This window comes from Canis lupus, chromosome X, assembly GCF_011100685.1.
Source record: "Canis lupus familiaris isolate Mischka breed German Shepherd chromosome X, alternate assembly UU_Cfam_GSD_1.0, whole genome shotgun sequence".
In the NCBI taxonomy this organism is placed as follows: Eukaryota; Metazoa; Chordata; class Mammalia; order Carnivora; family Canidae; genus Canis; species Canis lupus.
Window position 1 is genome coordinate 84941650 of NC_049260.1, and position 21672 is coordinate 84963321.

Genomic DNA, 21672 nt, shown 5'->3' on the forward strand with positions numbered 1-21672 from the left:
ACTGAAAAGTTAAAGCAGAACTCCTGCCTGCCACTGCAGAAAGGTCCTTTTTAAATTCCCAGCTAGTTCATCATTTTAAAGAATGTTGAAGGGATCCCTGGGTGGCGCAGCGGTTTGGCGCCTGCCTTTGGCCAGGGCGCGATCCTGGGGACCTGGGATCGAATCCCACATCGGGCTCCCGGTGCATGGAGCCTGCTTCTCCCTCTGTCTGTGTCTCTACCCCTCTCTCTCTCTGTGTGTGACTATCACAAATAAATAAAAATTAAATAAATAAATAAAACATTAAAAAAAAAAAGGAATGTTGAAGCCCATAGATAGTTCACTCATGTGCCAAATTCACCTTTTAAACAAGTCCTTAGAGGGATCCCTGGGTGGCGCAGTGGTTTGGTGCCTGCCTTTGGCCCAGGGCGCGATCCTGGAGACCCGGAATCGAATCCCACATCGGGCTCCCGGTGCATGGAGCCTGCTTCTCCCTCTGCCTGTGTCTCTGCCTCTCTCTCTCTCTGACTATCATAAATAAATAAAAATAAAAAAAATAAAAAATAAATAAATAAATAAACAAGTCCTTAGAGGGCAGCCCCGGTGGCTCAGAGGTTTAGCGCCGCCTTCAGCCCAGGGCGCAATCCTGGAGTCCCGGGATCAAGTCCCACGTCAGGCTCCCTGCATGGGGTCTGCTTCTCCCTCTGCCTCTCTCTCTCTCTATGTCTCTCATGAATAAATAAATAAAATCTTTTTAAAAATTAAAAAAAAATAAACAAGTCCTTAGAGGGGAAGGAGTCTCTTCCTCCCTCCGGTGCTTTTGTGCTTAGTAGCTACCCCCTCCCCCCCAAAAAGGAAACAATTTTTTACAATTTCGGTCAACAGCAAGAGTTTACCTGGCCAAGGTCAAAGACCTACAGAGCTTCTCCTGTCTGCCTCTCCCATCATTCTGGATCTGTTTTTGCCTCAAGAACTATCTATGAAACAAACAAGAAAATGTTTGTCTTTCTAGCTCTCCTTTTCTGCCCTGTCTTTTCATGTGTATATACATGTCTGTCTTGCTCTTTCTGTCCCTATCTCTCTCTCTCTCTCTCTGTCTCAGTATATCTTCGTCCTTTTGTTCTCATGACTTGATCTGATTCCTTATCACTTGGGTACTTGTGTGTGCTGCACAGCTGTCTTTTTCATTGTGTTGGCTTCACCATGCACTGCCCGTTTTCACAGATGCCCTCGACCCAAATGGTTGTGATATAAAATCAAGATGCATTTCTGAAAGCTTTTAAGATATCATCTAGTAATTGAAATCTACTTATGTACTGTGATTTTAGCTTGTATTTAATTTGCTGATTTTGTATTTTCATTCTTAGTGGAGTTTTGCTCTCTGTTCATAATTTTTAAAGTGAATGAGCAAAATATTGATTTATTTCTTGTTAGATCAAAAACGAAAACCACTTAAATTAATTTTCCTTTTATTTAAATTGCTCCCAGTGGATTTATCCGTGAATTACTGTCCTCAGACAAACTCATCTTTGCTTTCAGTATATAGAGTTTTTATTTTCTTTTCATTAAGTCTGTGTGGTTTTTTTTATTGTTTTGCTTTACCTATCACAATGGTGAAATTCAAACCTGGGTCTGTAATCATTTATTTGGTGCTAGGAATAATCAGCCCCCATATTCCTTTTTTCAGCTTCAGGGAGCACAGTAGCTTACTCTTGAGAGCCGTATTTGAGAAGAACCTCTCCATTAATCACCCTCATCTACTTGGAAAGCCAAATTTTTCCAGTATTGGTTTCTGCCATCCCAGCATTCAGGCCCAGGGACAGAGAACTGGCCTCCATCTTCCATAAATCAAGTTCAGAATTGCGTATCTAATCATTTGAGGCCATAGCTGTGAGTCGAGTGTTAAAAAACGACATTATTTCACCAGATTTCTGTGAAAAGTATTCTGTAATTGGCCACCAAATCTAGATATTTTGAGCAGATGTATGTAAAGTTTAAAAAAAAAAGAGGAAAGGAAGAAAGAAAAAAGGCCTAGCACCCTCCAGATTATCATTGACAACATGAGTTTGTCAGAAATCTGTCTGGCAAATCCTATGTAATTCTCAACGAAGCAGTAGCCGTGAGGTTGCGGAGGGCTGAGTTGACTAGCGTCGGCAGCTGTCCTCACAGATTTCTCATTAATGTATTTGGATTCATTTTTAAGGCCTTTCCTTCAATGAGAATGCACTGAAAAACAGACCCCTTTTCTCTTCTGGTTTTGTGCTTGCTCTCTCTTCCACTTTGTAATAGACAACTATTTTTGAGGACGCAGTTCAGGGAGAGTTTGGATCCAGTTTAATGAATGACTGTTTAAATCGGTGAAGTTTTACTGACTGCCTACCACATATAATTCACAGAACATAAAATCATAGTTAAGAACCAGGCCCTGGGAGTCACAGTGATCACTATGCTTGCTGCCTTTATGAACATCCAACAGGAAGAGAATGAAAATTACACCAAGAAATCAGTGGGGACCCCCCCTCCATCCCAAACACATATGCACTTTCTTCCCATAATTTTATCCACATACTATTCTTCACTGCCTTCCACTCCACAAATCTCTCCCTGGCTGCCTTGGCCCTAACTGATCTCTTCTGCCTTCTGTCCTGAATCTTACAGTGTCTATCTGCACCAGCATACATAAACCACTCATAAGTTAGTTTGTCTAGCCATGTAAAATTGCTTGAAACTTAGAAAACCATGGAGGAAGAAAGGGATAATTTTTGGAAAAATTGAAGAAAACCAAAGAGCCCAGATTCTGAGCTCAGAGGTCTGTGGGCAAATGAATTAATTTCCTAGAGCATCCATTTCCTCATTCATAGTAAGCAGAAGGTATATACCTCATCAGGTTGTGAGAAGTGAAGGAGAGGATGCGTTTAAAGTGCTTAGCACAACATGGCACATGGCTAAGTGCTGGGTAAATGCTAAGTATCATCAGAGGGGAAAGATGCTCACAGTTACTATTTTATAGAGCAGAATAAGGCAGGTAGCATGACATAATTACAAAGAGCCATGGGGACGGAGAGGAGGTACAGATTGTTTATAGCCAGGGAGAAGGTATGATGAAGGATCCTTAGAGAAAAGTACATTTGAATCGTGATTTGAGGTGTAGGATTTAACATGTGGGGATTATGGGCAGTTTTGCTGGAAGGAAACCAAATAAGCACTTCCTTCAGACTGTAGATTATATTTGCTTTGGTATCCTTAGGGCCTGCAACAGCGTCTAATCCTTTCTGTATAAAGGAAATCCTTAATAACTTTTTGATGAATGCGTATCAAAAAGATCAAAAGAGTGAAATCAGCAGTACCTGCCTCATAGACAAACCTGCAGTTTGGCAGGCGAGATAACAGGAAATAATGCTATAAAGATCTGTTGGGACTGTGTCATGAAACAAAGTGAGAGATACAAGCTGAATTGTAATTTTTATTTGTTTAATTTATTTAAAGTAGGTAATACTGGGCAGCCCGGGTGGCTCAGCGGTTTAGCGCCGCCTTCAGCCTATGGCCTGGTCCTGGAGACCTAGGATCGAGTCCCACGTCAGGCTCCCTGCATGGAGCCTGCTTCTCCCTCTGCCTGTGTCTCTGCCTCTATCTTTCTGTGTCTCTCATGAATAAATAAAATCTTTAAAAAAATAAAAATAAAGTAGGTAATACTTGGACATGGTGTAACACTCAGGAGGGTCATAGGAATAGACAGCGAAAAGTAAATGTCCCTCCAAGCCTTGTGCCTTACCATCTCTATAGTCTTGTATAAAGGAAAGCTCCAGAAAATATTTGGTACTGGCTTCTTAAGTAAAGCTTTCATAGATTTTCTGCACACACACACACACATACATGCACACACACACGTGCACACACCATTTGTGCGTGAATATATGGTCACACAATGACATAGCTTTTAAAACAAGTTTTTGACTTATCTGAATATGTAAACTGTTAGATACCCAAATGATGAATGTATATGATATTTAATGTGTTAATCACTCTCATTTATATATTTAAAACCACACGTTATATAAAGTAATGTGTAGATTGGGAGAGATTTTTCTACTCTCACATTTCATGAGGAGTATAATTCAAAATCTTCCTATGCATCTTTAACATCATTTTAAAAAAGATTTTATTTATTTATCCATGAGAGTCATAGGTAGAGAAAGAAGTACACTCTTCTCAGGGAGCCCAATGCGGAACTCAATCCCCGGAGCCGGGGATCACACCCTCAGCAGAAGGCAGACGCTCAACCACTGAGCTACCCAGGCATCCCAACATATTTTTTTTTTGTAATCATTAGAGCCCCGTTCTGAATCACCCAACAGTTATCCAAGTGCATCATTTGAATTTCATCTAACATCTTTCAATATAATATTTTTGAACCTACATACTATTCTGTCCCTAAATATTTTATTTCTGGTTGCAGTTACCCATTCCTATAACATTAAGAGGATTGCTTTCTGAATCGGTTTTATAGGTGTATATTTACATCTTCACAACATAACTCTCTCCTATATCACTTTTTAAAACTTCTATTACACGGCAGCCCGGGTGGCTCAGCGGTTTAGTGCCGCCTTTGGCCCAGGGCATGATCCTGGAGACCCGGGATCAAGTCCCACGTAGGGCTCCCTGTATGGAGCCTGCTTCTCCCTCTGCCTGTGTCTCTGCCTCTCTCTCTCTTTCATGAATGAATGAATGAATGAATGAATAAATAAATAAATAAATAAATAAAACTTCTATTACAAATATTCAAACTTATACAAGAGCAGAAAAAATAGTACGGAAATGTGCATATTGTTACTGCCCTGATTCAACATCGATCAATATTTTAATATAATCACAATGCCATAATAACACCTACAAAATTCAATAATGGCTTGATATCATCTATTATCAGAGTTCCCCAGTTGTCTCAAAAACACAGTCTTTAGAGTTGATTCCTTCAAATCAGCATCCAAAGAAGATCCACATATGGCATTCGGTCGTGTGTCTTAAATCTCTGTACTCTAAAACAGTCCCCTTGATTTTTCTACTACCATTGACTTATTGAAAAAACTTGTCATTGTCTTGTAGAAGCTACTACTTTCTGGATTTGTCTCTTAATTTCATTTGATATCATTTAAGTTGCTGCTCTATTCCCTCCCTGTATTTCCTATAAATGGAAGTTAGTTCTAAAAGCTTGATATTCAGGTGCAGCTTTGGCAAGCCTTCTTCACAGGTTGGTGCTGTGTATTTCATATTATATCAGAAGGCATACAGTGTCTGATCACTCTATTTTTTAGTGCTGAGTAGATTGATCAAAAGGTTCAGTAGGGGGTACCTGGGTTGCTCAGTGGTTGAGCATCTGCCTTCGCCTTAGGTCATGATCCCAGAGTCCTGGGATCAAGTTCCGCGTTGGGCTCCGCACAGGGAGCCTGCTTCTTCCTCTGCCTATGTCTTTGTGTCTCTCATGAATAAATAAATAAAATCATAAAAAAAGTTTGAGGACTTCCTGTCCCCTCCGATGTAAAGATCCTCATTAGCCTTTCATCTACTGGTTTTGTCTATTAATGACTCTGTTGCCCAAATCAATTATGAAATTAGGAATTACAAAGTAGTGATTTTTCTAAAACTTACCTTTTCTAAGAATTACCTTCCACACTTTCTTGACTGAAAATAACTTTGCCTCATCAACTGGAGGTCTTTGGTTACCCTGAAATAATAGTTCATACAGGCAAAACAAGATAAATGCTTAAGTTTATAATTGCCAATTTCAGTGAAAGGAGTTGATACCCAAGTTACTTCCAAAAGTGTCCAATGAGGGGTGTTCTATTTTATTTTAAGTCAGGGAAGGAGGCATCCTCTTTTATTAAAAAATTTATAAGCTCATAGGTCTTTATATTTTCAATATGTTTCAACCAGCTGTATTCACTGTTGTATTTGATGGTCATGCTGTCCTATCTTTGGCTAACGGCTCCCTTTTCACTGCATTAATTTCAAAAGCAACCTTTAGAAAGCTTATTTATGACATCTAACACTTGAGGTTCTGCTCATACCTTCAGAAATAATTTATTTACATCCTTTCCAAATCTGACAGATACTCTCTATGAGCATCCAGAACTAGCATTGACTGTGAACATTTTAACCTAATGTGTCTTTCCCAAATAGTACTTCATGGAAAAAATAAATGAATATGGAGACTTACCATATTACATGAGAGATTTTATAAGGATTCGAATATAAGGCAATTTTCCTTTTTCCTGAGGAAAAAATTAGGGATGGGGGAGTAACTACCTTACCTTGTATTTGGGGACATGTACATTTCTGTGTATGTGTGTATTTGTGTGTGTGTGTCTGTGTCGTGGCTCTATTTTTTAACACAAGTGGTAACATACTATAAATCTTCTATTTTGTTATTTGCCTGTGTCTTAGAGACAGTGCCATATCAGTGCCTCTTTCTTTTTAACGGATGCAGTGTTTTTTGTTTGATGGACCATAATATATTTAATCAGGCCCCCATCAATAGACATCTATTTAGTTTGTTTCCATTATTTTGCTCATATAAACAAGGCTGGAGTGAAGATCTTTACAAATAAGCCACTTCATACATATGCAAATTGATCATTAAGTTAAACTGCTGAAAGTGGAATCATTACATGAGAGGATATGTGCATTTTTAATTTCCAAGTTGCCCTCCATAGAGCTCGATCCATTTGACCTGCCCACTAACAAGGTACGGGAGTGCCGGTTTGCCCACACCCTTACTGCCATAGCTGTATTCATTTCTTTGGTATCCTAAGATTATGATAAAAACTCATCACCACACTGATTTTCAGAAGGGAAAATGTTTAAGAAAGGAACTCTAACAAGAAATTATACAGCAAACAAAAGGCTCTCCTGAAGGATCTGTTGGTCAGCACAGTCCACATCTGTGTTATACCAAAGTACCTTGGTTGTATGTTGCATCTCTTCATATATTAGACCAACCATACAGCTCAATTTGTCAGAAAGTGACAATGGGAACATTTCTGGAAATCGTTTTCCTCCTGCGCTTAAAGATAACACGTTTGGCCAAAGGCATTTTGTCTCCCATCTGCATCTTTGCCAATTATATAATTAAATGGAATAATGATACTATCAATCCATCAGTAATTGCAGACAAACTTGGGGGTTTTTTTGTTTGTTTGTTTGTTTGTTTGTTTGTTTTTTTTTTTTTTGCAAGCCTTCAGGCCTGTTCCTCTAAATTAGTTTGTTTTAAGGCTTGAGAAAGTACATCTATCCTCTTAGGTATTTTTCAGACTTCTCTTTGCTACTCATTGAGGACCCCTCTTCTTCTTACTCTGACCTGAAGTTCCCATATTGAAGATGAATAGTTTTGAAACTTGTTTCTTAAAGGACTCAATGAATAACAGCTTGTTTAGAGAACCTGACAAAGGAGTGTACAGCATGGAACTCAGGGATAAGTGCTGAGAATAAAACCTCTGACTTGTTTCTCTTTGTTCAAGAAACTATGGGCAAGAGCAGAAGTGGTGTCTAGTGTGCTTACAGCAGTGATTCTTTGGGTAGGACCACCCCCCCCCCAAAAAAGTATTTGCTTCCTCATCAGATCTATTTGGGGCCATACAAGGTAGAGCACTCCTACAAGGCACTAAATAGTTGTCGTCTGAGCTTTATAATAGGCTTTAGGATGAAGGAGATTGAAAATATATTAGCATTTGTGGAGAACAATGTTTATAGAGCAACGGAAGATGCTCCTTGTTCTACTTAATACTCTTAACTGCACCGTGTTGTGCGCTCTCTTGCAAAGAAAGATGGTGCCACTCAATCAACTACCATTAGCAGAGTTTGCACTTTGTTTTTCCAGGCCATAGTAATGAGCTTGCATTAAGCTGCCTGCCCCCCTTGCCTACCTAGGCCCTCTTGAAACCAGTGGCACGCACTGTGAAACAGCTGCTTAGACTTCATGTTGGAGTGAGTCATTGAGTTATTTCGCCTTTCCAGGGATTAAACCCTATAACTGTGACCTCACTCTCACTGGACTATAACCCATGGAGCTCCTAGCCCCACACTCATAATGTGTTACAGTTCCATTTAAAGTTGAATGAGCATGGACACTCTGGGAAAAGTCCTGCCCTAGCTAAAGAAGTGAAAGTTCCCTGCTCTGATTTATAAACCCAGTGATACTTCAATAACATGATTTTTATGTAATTTTTTAAAATTTAGTGATACACTTTTATCTATATACTTTTTTTTTTTTTACATTTGAGGCAAATGATACAAAAGGAAATGCCAGAACTCTCTCTGAAAGAGTTACTGCAGGCAGTAGTGACACTGTTCATCACCATTGCTGAACCCCCAGAGGACAGATGCCTCCACAAAACAAGTAGAAGTGTGGTAGTGTTGGACGCTATGATAGCAAGGTATTTTTATGTCAAGTGCATTAATATAGCAGGATAAGGGCCTTCAAGTAGTAACTGGATCTTAAATACTCAACAGAACATAAAATCCAGGAACACCTAGGTGGCTCAGTGGTTGAGCGTCTGCCTTTGGCTCAGGTCATGATCCCGGGATCCTGGGATCGAGTCACACATTGGGCTTCCCATGGGGAGCCTGCTTCTCCCTCTGCCTATATCTCTGCCTCTCTCTGTGTGTCTCTCATGAATAAATAAAATAATAAAAAAAGAATATAAAGTCCAATCCTAAGAACTAGTTGACTCTTGGCCACATGAGCAATCTTAACTGAGTCAGAAGATAGAAGAACTGGCTCCTATGGTTATGCTAGAGGGACCAATCATATCACATCCAGGGACAAAGTAAATGCCTTACAGAGGGGCACATGGGCTAATTTGGGCAGGAAATTAGGGACAAGAGCAATATTTTAGGGAGGCACTTTAGCACGGTAGATGCAAACATGGACTCTCGGAAGTACCCTGCTTGCACATAGCATTGATGTAAAAATGCTACAGGTCTGTAACAGAACATGAAATGGTGGTCAAGAGCATGAGCCATGGAGTCACTCTCATGCAGTTTTGAGTTCAGCTGCTGACCAATTGTGTAACCTTGGGCAGGCTACTTACCTTGTCCCACTTCTAGTGGCTCCACTTATAAAATTGAATAGGGCGAGTGTTAAGTGAGATCCCCTAGTTTAGAGAGAGAGGATGGAAAGTAAGGCATTTCAATAAATGACATAGCCTTTTCTCGCAGGAGCAGAAGTAGGAGTACATCTGAAAAACAGCCCTCCTCAGTGTGGATTAGATCCCGGATTGTGACCTCATTAGCACCAGATTTCTGCTTATAAAACCTTAAATGTGGATATTGCCCTATCGCTCTGCCTTCCCTACTCTTATTACCACAAGGCTCTCCTTGGATCTCACCGAGCTCTCTAGTCCTCTTGCCCTCTTCCCTTTTCTCTCAAGTCTGTGAGCTTCCTTCTAGCCCCACTTGCCTGCCTTTCTTTCCCTCCTGTAATCCATTTCAATGCTTAAATTGGAGTGATTTATCGAAATTTTAAGTCTTACCAGGTTGTTGCCTTGGCAACTACTCAAGATCATGGCTTGACATTGGCTCTTAGCGGGAAACATCAAAACCTGATGAAGATTGCTGATAATTAAACGTACTTGTCTTGGGATGAAAAGGGAGAAATAGTGAATTGTTTGTTTCTTTCTAGACCCTTTAGGCTAGATGCCAGTGTTTCCATTTGAGTATTAATGCTTGGCCAGGTCAAGAAGAAATTGTTGATAAAGTATCTAACGTGATGCCAAGAACCCAGCAGTATTTATCATGCTGTAACTGATGATGAGGCCTAACGGTTGAGTGATCTGTTGGTTTAATATTCTTGAAGCATAGTGTAGGTTCACTGAAATATCCCTTGCTCAAAATTAGGAGGCTTTCGTTACTTACTAGCTGTGTCATCTTGGGGCACATTCCCCCTCCTCTTTTGGCTTCAAATTTCTCATCTGCAATGAGGTTAAACTGGATGATCTCTATTTTCTCTGGAGTCCTGATAAGGCATGATTTCTTTATAACATCTGAGTGACTGAGGTTTGGAATAAACAAAATCCCCATCATAAATAAATGTGCTCCCCACAGCAATCTGGCTTCAGTATAACTAGAATGGAGAGATAATAGAGATCAATATAATTAAATGGCATAAAAATGTAATTGACAATGTTGACCATTTTAGCATACCAGCCCAATATTACTAGGTAATTGGGAGTTTTAACTTCTACATTTTTTAGTTCGATTCCTGCCATCCTTATGTCCTAAAGTGCTGCATGATACTGACTTTTTTTTTTAATTCAGGCGATTGATTTTGTAAAGATAGCCATTGAGATACTTAGGCATACCCCAGGCTATTACAAGGCCCGGTTTTTAGGGAAATCAGTGTGATATGTTGTTGGCTCAAAGATAATTTCTTTAGGAGTATACAGTACTGTGTTTCACCTATTACAAGGAGAGTGCTTCCCAGATCCACGAGGATCCTTTCAATCATTTGTCTTTATTATGAACTCCAAGTTGTGAATAATAACAACTCTTACACTATATTTATTAAATAATAGCTTATTTCTCAGACTTTGTTAAGCAAACAGTATGTAACCTCTACTTAGAGCTTTTGATCAGTGAGCTATGCAATGGAATCAAAAGTTGGTATTATTCTGGCTAAAAAGAAATGTACATGATATTTTAATTAGCTCCACCTTAGGTAAATGTAAAATTTCTGTTAGGAATTTGGAAATCAAGCATCTTGGAATCTCCCAAATGCTTAAAAGGGATGTCTAGTGATCCACAGACTACCATTTGGGAACTTAATGCATATATTAGGGAACAGTCAACCTAATAACCTAATAATAGTAATGGCTATATAAATTATTGTTAGGTTGACTGTCCTCTAATATATGCATTAAGCTCCCAAATGGTAGTCTGTGGATGTTGATGATGATTGTTATTGCTAATATGTATTGTGCCAGAATTGGCTTTAACCAGTGTATACATTTAATCCTTTATTCCTGAGCTACAAGGAGGTAACATTACTTACCCAGGGTCATATAACTAGGAACTGGTGGGAGTTTAACCCAAGGAGGTTTGAGTAGACGGGGGGTGAGGACTACTGTTCATAACCTATCAGTGGGCAGAGAGAACACTTTGTTAAATGAGTAAGAAGAGAGACATTGGCATTTATACCAGTTGAGTCTTAAATTGATTGAATATGGGAAGGCATTGGCGCTGTGGTATGGAGAAGTGTTCACGGTACAAAGATAGAGTTGGAGACAGGGCACTCTATAGGTTAGTACTCGAGTTTGTGCATTTGAGTGGAGGATTCTGTGAAGGCTAGAAGTTGAACCAACCAATAACTTGTCAGTCAGAGTGGTAAATTCCAAGCGCCTGTCCTGTTTGGTGGGGGGGATGGGTGGAGTGCAGGAAGCAGAGTAGAGGAGGATAGCACCATTTTAAGGCTGGGAACAAGAGTCCAGCTAGACAATTGCATGATTGCAATAAGGTAGGAGAAGAGAGAATGAGAAGAAAAGTTCATTTTTGAGTTAATAAACAATCTTCTAGAGTTTCAGGGCCTTTAAACCTCTGTGGGTTAGGGCTTTGTGGCAATTCTATACCACAGAATGCCACAAAACCCAGGATATTGGGATTCAAGGGTTAGGACTCTAGCAATTTAAGACAATGAAATGCCGAGGGAGGTTTGGAGCCAAACCCCCAAGGATTTGAAAGGTAAATCTCTGGAGATGTTAAACACTAATCCCCTTGGCACTCCAAGTCAATCACGATTTTAGCCCCTGGGACAGGGGAAATGGGATTGGGGGTGGGGGGCAGGGTGGCGAATAAGAGGGAGGCCACTGGGGCAGGAAGTTTGAGCCTCCCCCCACTCACTTTAACTGGAGCAGCTCCCATTTTATATTTAGGGTTTTTACATGTGGTCTCATTCAAAAAGAGGTATTCTAGTAGGTCCCTCCTTGGCCTATGGCGTTTTGGAAAGAAGATACAACCCTGGCAGGGATGTTTGGGCTGGGAGATTGGGAAGGGCCAGCTAACACTGAGGACATCAGGCATTCTCTACTCTGAAACCAATAACAGCAGCAACAACAAATGATAATGGCATTTACTGTGTCCATTATCAGCTCTGATCTGGCACAGGGCAAAATGCTGATATGGATTGTGCCAATTTGATTCTCTGGGGTCCCACGAGGTAGATACTGTTATCTCATCTTGCAGATACTGTCACTTGTTTGGCACTTGAAGGAAATGTGTACATGGCCTACATATATAGGAATAAACCAAGTAGAGGCAATTGTGAATCTTATTCTGCAAACAGAGTTTAACTGGTTACTCCGGGTTCCTGTGGCTGAAACACACAACGAGTCGAGGTGATCTGTTCCTTTGATCCCAGGGGATCCTGAGTTCAGAGGGACCAGTCACGGACTGGCCCCTGAAATCAGGAATGTCTGACAGCTTATTTCACACGGGAAGTGTTTTATTCTGATTTAAGTAGAAGACACGTGTCGTTCACAGAAAGGAAAGGTTTTATTGCAACTGCATGTTTGTTTGACAAGACTTTTACTAATTTGTTCATTCAGCAAATACTCAATGAGCACCAACTGTGTGCTCTGAACCCAGAATCTCAAACATACAAAATTGAGAGGCTGATTTGTTTAACATAAGCCTCAATGGTGAGGAATTGCTGAAACTTGCAAGTCCTGCTTTAGGTGGCACCTATGGAGTAAGGGCAATTTTTTTAGTCTTGTTCTAATGGATATTTAAATACCTATGCAGAACGAAGAAAACAGTAGAATTTGTAGATTGTATATCATGAAATTAAAGAACTATAGAAATTGGGGCGCTGGCTGGCTCTGTCGGTGGAGCATGGGACTCTTGGAGTTGTGAGTTCAAGCCCCATGATGGCGTAGAGCTTACTTAAAAAGAAATTTAAAAGGGGTGCCTGGGATACTCAGTCAGTAAGTATCTGCCTTGGCTCAGGTCATGATCCCAGGGTCCCAGGATTGAGCCCCATGTCAGGCTTCCTGCTCAGCACTGCTTCTCCCTCTTCATCTGCCCCTCTCCCTGCCAGCCTTTTCTTGCTCACTCTCTCTTAAATAAGTAAATAAAATATTAAAAGAAATTTTAAAAAATAATTAAAATAAAGAATCTTATAAATAAAGGGGTCTGTGTCCTATATTTTACAGGTCAGAGAGTCAGACTTGTATTGAAAACTGTTTATCCTAGGACAGGTCACTTAACCTCTCTGAGCCTCAGGTTCCTCATAGATAATGTGGGGATAATAGTATTTGCCTTATAGAAATATGGTAAGAATTGCATTAGGTGATTTATATGAAATTCTTAGTGCAATTTCTAACATGCACAACATGCTCAATATATTTTTAGTGTTATGATCGCTGTTTTCTGAGTTGAGGGGACTAAAGCCCAGAGAGGGGAAGTAACTGGCCCAAGGTCACATAGCTTATTGATTTTAGAAAACATGTTAGAACTCAAATCTCTCTTAGTAGTCAAGCATTCCTTATACTACTCCACTCACTTTATGACTTTGGAGCAGGTAATGTAAACTTTCTAGGCTTGTGAGAAATATTTTGGTTCATCCTGGTAGAAGGAGTGAGAAGAATGGCAAAGAAATGGCTGACATAAGAATTCAAGGAGTACCTGAGTGGCTCAGTCAGTTAGGCATCTGGTTCTTGGTGTCAGCTCAGGTCATGATCTCAGAATCATGAGGTTGAGCACTGAGCAGGGAGTCTGCTTGAGGTTCTCTCTCTCCCTCTGCCCAACCCCCTTACCCTGCCTCTAAAATAAAGAAATCTTTAAAGAAACAAGAAAGAAAAGAATTCCTGGACCCAGGAATCAAAAGAGCAAGGGATAAAAAGAGCAAAGGAGAAACAATAGTTACTAGAAATTTTAAATGGCAATATTGGAGCATTACAATGTCTGGTGAATCACAAGGACTCATCTCCATCCTTATTCCTTTATTCACCACAAACATTTCAATGAAATTGTCAAGGCTTTTCCTTTTTCTTGGCGAATAAGGTGGGGAGGTAGCAGAATGCATGTGTGTTTCACAGAACCTTACTGTGACTTCAGCTTCACTAGTCCATTGCTAATTGCAAAGCAAAGGACCCCTGTAATTGAAGTAGAATGGAAATATGAGTACTACCAAGGACTAAGAAATGATAGATTTTTAAAGGATGGTGGCTGGAGGGAAACCTCATGGTAGAAGCTGCTGAGAAATTTAGAAAAAGGAAAAAAAAGACCGTTAAACCAATGTTGCTAATTGCTTTGCATAGTGACAGCAATAGGTAAGTACAGCCCTGAGTGTGAATGATTGTTAGGTGAAAATATTCTTTTTTTAGGTTTGGTTTGGTGTTTTGTTTTGCTTTGATGTGTTTGTTTGTTTATTTGAGAGTGAAAGAGAGAGAGCACACAAGCAGTGGGGACAGAGGGAGAGAAAGAAGCAGACTCCCCACTGAGCAGGGAGCCCAATGTGGGGCTCTGTCCCAGGATCACCAAGATCATGACCTGAGCCAAAGGCAAATGCTTAACTGACTGAGCCACCCAGGTGCCCCTAAGTGAAAATATTCTTAAGAATTAGAAATCAATGGGAAAAAAGCCACACTGTTCATATGCTAAAAGGAAAGATAGATTTATAGTTACCTAAGCAAGAGATGATATATTCTTTCCTAAACTATGTTGGTTGTTGCAACATCCAGGAAGGATTCTGAATATTCCAGGAGTTTCCTAAAAGGAGCAAGGCCATTTTGCTCAGTTCATTACTGTATAATGCCATGGCACATGGACTGATGCCAGAAAGTCTGATGGGCATTCCTAGCCCACCAAAAGGGATACATTGAGACTGCTTCAAGTGTAATTATCATACAAAAGGGTTGTTCCTCTGTTATTTTCGTCCTTGAATCTCAAGTTCGCCGATTTCCCTTTCCTAAAAATAAACACATTTTATTTCAAATAAAGTAGATGGATAACACTTGGATTGCTTATTCATTTGCTAACTTTCATCTCCACAGGGCATCAGGTACTGTTTACACAGCGCTAGACATTGCCACAGGACAAGAGGTGAGTGCTCACATTCAATCCTGATTTTTACTGTCCTTTCATTCATATTGATTACATTTCTTCTTTGATGGCAGCTATGCTTGACAACATGAGTGGCACTGGGTTGACATTGGGAATCTATTTCATTGATGTCCCAATTATCCGAAGTGGATGATTTACTCATGATTGACCAAAGAAAAGGGCATGGGTTTGCAGCACTGAGAAAGAGCCTATAAGATAAAGAATGTTCATGCCTTACCCTGTGTACCAAAAGAAAAAAAAAACAAAAAAAAATCCCATGGATGTGCGTGTTCAATGACTGTGACTCATTCTTGCATTTTAATCATCCTTCAGGTGGCCATAAAGCAGATGAACCTTCAACAGCAGCCCAAAAAGGAATTAATTATTAATGAAATTCTGGTCATGAGGGAAAATAAGAACCCCAATATTGTTAATTATTTAGATAGGTAAGTGCTTTCTCTCATCATGTACGGGTTTCCTTTATGCAATGTCATTTTCTTGACAATTATTTTATTTAGGATCCATTCGGGTGGCAGCCATTCTACAAATACTTCTCGAATGCTCACATCTACTGCTGAACTTTGCCCACACATCACACATTTGAAGACACATTTTATGGTCCTGCTTCTAAGCATGAGCAGCTTGTGTAATTTCCTTTTGAGGATTGTGACTCCGTGTTAGCAGGAAATAGACCGTTGCATATAGGGGAGAGCTGGGGTGTTTTAAACATTTCACCAAGTGATTGGAGCCAATGCAGTCTCTGGGTGTCTAAGTGAAGAAGGCTGGCTGCAACGGCCCCACTTTAATGGGTGCTTTGTGATTAGCTGACAGTGAGGTCTAGGGAATTGAGACTTTAATCTCAAACCTTTTTCCTGGACCAGGTAATTAATGTCTCTTTCATCAGTGGTATTAGCAGTGGGTTATAAATAGGCATTTAAAGAGAGCGCTAACTCTTCACTTGTGGTTAACATCTGTCTCATTCAATTTCAGTGTTTGTTTAGCACCACTGTGCTGTGTACTCTGGGGGGATATAAAGGAAATAAGACTAGGTCTCCAACCTCAATGAGCTTTAAAATCATGCTTTCTGTGTTTGTGCCAGGTGGACCAGAGAAAGGAAAGGGGGAGTGAAAACGAAACAAAACAAACCCAAAGAAACAAAAAGTAGTCAAATTTTACAGTCGAAATCTAAGTTTCATTAAAGTGCCATTTATGGGCTACCTGTAGTAGAGTGACTCTTCTCTGCTTTTTTAATTTTGTCAAAATTGTCTTCGTAAAAAAAATATAGATTTCTCAGATGCTTTCTTTACTAATAAGGTATAGCCTGTGAATTTTCATTTTTAATAGGCTTCCCAGGTGAATCTCACAAGTGCTGTAGTTTGAGCACATTGGATAGAAAGTATTGCTTCATATTGATGTGGAACTTAGGGCACAGTGGAATCATTGGGGTCATTCTGTTCACTGTAATTCCTCTCTTGCTGAGCAGGGGGAAAGAGAGACCTGATCATGCTGCTAATGTGCCTTAGGATGGTTCCAGATGTTTTGAATTTGCCCAGTTGTAGGGCTCTGATGACCTTCTCATGGTTGATCACCTGAGAGTATGTTCCTCAATAATTATGTAAACAGGGGCACCTGGGTGGCTCAGGGGTTGAGCATCTGCCTTTGGCTCAGGGCGTGAACCCTGGGTTCTGGGATCAAGTCCCACATCGGGCTCCCCGCAGGGAGCTTAATCTCCCTCTGCCTGTGTCTCTCCCTCTCTCTCTGAGTCTCTCATGAATAAATAAATAAATCTAAAAAAAATAATTACCTAAAGAAAATCTAAAAAAAATAATAATAATTACCTAAAGAAAATGAACCTGTCACTACTGATTTCTATTAGGACCAAGTCCTCAGCACAGTAAATCCATTGCAAACATGACTCTCTTTGATTCAGAAACTGCTTGAAAACATTTAAGTAATTAATTCAGTAACATCAAAAATAATGCTGAGATCTGAACAAATATCTTATAAATCTGTATGCCATGGGCCAGTTCAGTGCAAGAAATCAACACGATGGCTTGAGTTATCCAAAATGGCTAGTCACTGATCCTGTTCATTGAAAGTAGCTTTTACAGTGAAATGACTTCCTCCATGGTGCACAGTTATATATGACAATCCTTTGATTTTCATGCATATTGTCTTCTAATGCTAACAAAAGTTTCTTGATATCACTGTCATTGATATTTTCCTCCTGTTTTATGGTCAAATGCACATTAACGGCAAATTACCATCTTTAATGGGAATATGGGAGAGTCCTCACTTCTCAGACCTGAGTCAAAGTGTTTTTTATTCTTTTCTTATAGCTACTTAGTGGGTGACGAACTATGGGTAGTCATGGAATACTTGGCTGGTGGCTCTCTGACTGATGTGGTCACAGAGACCTGCATGGATGAAGGCCAGATAGCAGCTGTCTGCAGAGAGGTAAGAAAATCGAGCGTTTCTAGCTGGTGAGGACACAAAACTGGCAGTTCTTTCTCTCTGATTATCCGGAATGCGTGTGACATCTAAGTGACGATAGCACATCTTTTCTATGAACAAAAATTGCACAGCCTAACTTCAATTCACATCCTTTCCTCCTAGCTCTTCCCCACCCCTCCCTTCCCAGCCCATTGTTTATTTAATTCCTTTGCTCTGGTTCTTTTGAATTCTATTACACCATTCACTAGGTGCCATATCTAAGCAAGCATGTTGGAGTCTCAGCGAACATGGGAAATAGTGATGGTGCTATGGAAGTTCTTCCTGATTTGGGGGATTTTTACATGATAATCATTTTGTCCTGCATGTGCATCATGAGCCATGTAAAATACAAAACTATTATTATCCCATCCTTTTTGAGAAGGTAATTTAAGCATGCATGATCTTCCCTGGGCCCAGATAGTAGTTGCTTTTCCAGTATAATCTGGACATCCCTCATAAGCCTCCTGTGGTTCTGAGTGTCTGTCTCTTGTCCCATAACAATGTCCTATCCCTAGTTTCAAGCTAAACTGAGGACATTTTATTATATTTTTTCCAATATTTAAAAACACGCTCCTCTTTGGAGTCTCATCTTGAGGAATTACCATCTACCCCATTCGTTGTGGTAAGGTTGTCTAGAGACTCTGACCCACTGAAACTTTAAAACCAATTACCGGAAGACAAAAATAAATAACTTCAGGTAGTCTGCTTGTTTTTTAATTTTAAATTGTTTGCTTAAATCTCCTCCTGCCTTGTTTCCCTCTTGTCCCCATTTCCTCCTGCCGAAACATGTACACGTATCCACCAAACATATATATTTTCTTTTCATGCAATGAATCAAACTTCTAATATGTAGGAGATCATTCTACCCGGAGCCTGTGGCTTCCATTTTGCACAATGCAAAGCCACTTCCAGGCAAGCTGCTAAAGCTACTTCATAGCCCAGAAGTGGTTCCCAACCATGGCCATCCATCAGAGGTAGCTTGGGGCACTCATTTTAAATGCAGATTCCTTGGTCCTTCTTTAGGCCTACCAAATCAAATATGGTGGAGGCAGAAGCTCACTGTGCCTGTACAGGATCAAACTGAATCCACACCCTCCAGATAATGAGGTCAAAGTATGATTATTAATTGGTTAGTTTGGCTGTATTAATGACTTAGTGCCAATTATTACACCCTCAATCTTCATGTCCTAGTCTGACTCGGGACTAAGTAAATGGTAACATGATTTCAAAATGATAAGACAACAGTAGTCTATTTTACTTGACAATGTAAAATTAAGCCTTTGCCCGAAATTCATCTAGAAATGAAACTTAAATTGTTTTAAATTCTTTGTGATATAATTAGAACTTGTTTTCTGATTCAACAGTGCCTCCAAGCTTTGGATTTTTTGCACTCAAACCAAGTGATCCATAGAGACATAAAGAGTGACAATATTCTTCTTGGGATGGATGGCTCTGTTAAATTGAGTAGGTATTTTGGTTCAGATGGTGTTTGAAAGAGTATCGGGGGATTTCTGCTCATTTCCTGTCTATCTTGAGAAGATAGTGCCTATTGAAAGTGATTGGTTTGAAAGCAGTTAGAGCCTAGTTTGAAGTAAAGAATTTTTTCTAATGCTGTGTTCCTGTAGATCGTGGCCTGATTCTGGGGGTTTAACATTTCAGAATTCCTAGGAACTTCTATCTGCTAGATGACAAACACATAACTAGAAAAACAAAAGATCCTATAAGTTGGAGGGAACAGTAATGGGGAGGGAACCAGATTGAGGACTAGTAAAAATGACATCACATTAATCAGTTATCTCAGACCTTTTTAAAATCAGGGCCACCTGAGGGATCAGGTAATAATAGATAGGAGCTAAGGAGGTGGGGAGGCTCAGTGTCTGACAGAGGAAGGTACGGCCACATCTGAAAGTGACCTACTGTGAAAAAATAATCTGAATTGATTGTAACTAATTTTTTCTTCTCTGCAGCTGATTTTGGGTTCTGTGCCCAGATCACCCCCGAGCAAAGTAAACGGAGCACTATGGTGGGAACTCCCTATTGGATGGCACCTGAGGTTGTAACTCGAAAGGCTTATGGTCCGAAAGTCGATATCTGGTCTCTGGGGATTATGGCAATTGAAATGGTGGAAGGTGAACCCCCTTACCTTAATGAAAATCCACTCAGGGTAAGTCAGAAGAAAACTCAAATACTTCATCCCCAGGAACCAAGCCAAGTGTCATTTCTCATCTCTACCGAAAGTTGCCAGAACGGGCTTTTTCCTGAGACAAGTGACATAGAAGCTCCAAGTTATGATTCTCCAAATTACTCTGAGTTATCCTCAATATCTTCTCAGGTGTTCCAGAAATTTTGTAAGTGCCCCGATATCAGAATTTCTAATGGCAGGGGTCTTTAAAATTCTTTAGTTCAGCTTTCTTAAAGCAAGATGTAGAGAAGAAAAGTATTTTTATCACATGCCATAGCTAAATGATCTATCTAGGAAACACTTGCTTTGTAATTACTTTAACAAAGTGAATAAATGCATTTCCAGGACACCTATAATTTTTAAATTAGATTTTTGTCTCATTGTCAGTAATGATTTATTAAACAGCAGCAATGCAGTGGGTATTGAATGGAGCGTGAGATAGACACAGCACAGCCTGGTGGAATCACAAAGTTAATTAGACCGTCTAGTAGAAAATGAATGGAAATAGTTTCTGTTGGGTAACTTGATTTGCTACTGCGGAAACAGAGGTTTGATCCTTATGTGGTCTGGTTACCTCTGCCAAGAGAGAAGCTCCATGTCATAGCCTAACCCCCACCATCTTTATTCATAGATAAGCCATGGATTGGGAGAGTAAAGATTTTATTTATTTATTTATGAGACACACACACACAGAGAGAGAGAGAGAGAGAGAGGCAGAGACACAGGCAGAGGGAGAAGCAGGCTCCATGCAGAGAGCCCGACGTAGGACTTGATCCCAGGTCTCCAGGATCAGGCCCTGGGCTGAAGGCAGCGCTAAACCACTGAGCCACCCGGGCTGCCCTGGATTGGGAGAGTAAAAGGCAAAGGAGAATGGGGGAAATGTTTACTCAGCACAGAAGCGAGCCAGTACCTCTTTTGGGGTGCATTGCCTAAGCATGAGCCGGAAGCTGTGTCATATATTTAAAGGGCATCCCACTTCTGAAAAAGGAAATATGCACAGATTCACATTCTACTCTCAGGACACATGTAGCATGCCAGTGCCGAAGGCATCTCGCATATTGTTTGCATTATTACCACTGAGTCTCAAATTGATTTTTATCCTTAATATAAAAAGAATCGTCCTTGGGAAACGGTTTAGTGTTTACACGGTCAGCTTATACAATCTATATTCACACCAGATATATGTGGCTTTCTGAATATGTCAAGCAACCTACCCACAGATTATCTAGTTGTTTTCACAGTTGAACATTTTGCAATTGGGAGCTGCAGCCCCCATGGATGGAGAAGGGGACAGCCTCCTCCTAAGTCCTCTTTGCCACTTGGCCTCTTGTCCCAGTCCCTGTACTAATTAGGAAACAACAGATAGGACTGAATGCCCTAATGAATGCTACGGGCTATTGCTCTGGTCTCATGAAACAATCTGGAAGTGAGATGTGCACATTGATTAGCTGCCCTCGGGGCTGAGTGGAAAAGAAGGAACATTTTCCCACCGTTTATGGGTCAGCCCTCCATGAATTTAATCAAGCCCACCCCTGACCTATGGACCAAGCGCATCAGGATAATTACTGAGGCTTATCCTTATTGTTTAACCACCTTTGCCTATTAAGAAATAGCAGTGAAAGAACACATCAGACCTCTTCTTTCCATGGATTTCCTCCTCTAAGTCTTCGGAGTTTGGAGGCACTAAATGGATTACAGCTATTTTGCTTTCTGCCTTCTAATGAGTAATTTACAACCTGAAAAATTTAAGTATTAAATAAATGGTGCTGTAAAGCAACTGGTCTCAGTAATGCATTTATTACCTTCTTCAGTTCCCCAATTACAATTGATCGCTCTTTAGCGGGGCTGTTAATTGTTAGAAAAAAAGGAAACAAGTTCTAATCTTTATAGGCATCTCCTAGCCTAGGATTAGAACTCATAATGAACAG

General features: G+C 40.2%; 1 protein-coding gene across 12 annotated transcripts in view; it reads left to right on the forward strand.

Moving 5' to 3' along the window:
- Positions 1–21672, forward strand: part of PAK3 (p21 (RAC1) activated kinase 3) — a 261715-nt gene that overhangs the window by 216881 nt on the left and 23162 nt on the right. For all 12 annotated transcript variants that reach the window (XM_038588082.1, XM_038588084.1, XM_038588085.1 and 9 more), the window contains 5 exons: positions 15021–15069; positions 15403–15515; positions 17409–17526; positions 18927–19026; positions 19530–19726. In XM_038588082.1, coding sequence (XP_038444010.1) covers positions 15021–15069; positions 15403–15515; positions 17409–17526; positions 18927–19026; positions 19530–19726 — 577 coding nt within the window. The remainder of the gene's footprint in view (positions 1–15020; positions 15070–15402; positions 15516–17408; positions 17527–18926; positions 19027–19529; positions 19727–21672) is intronic.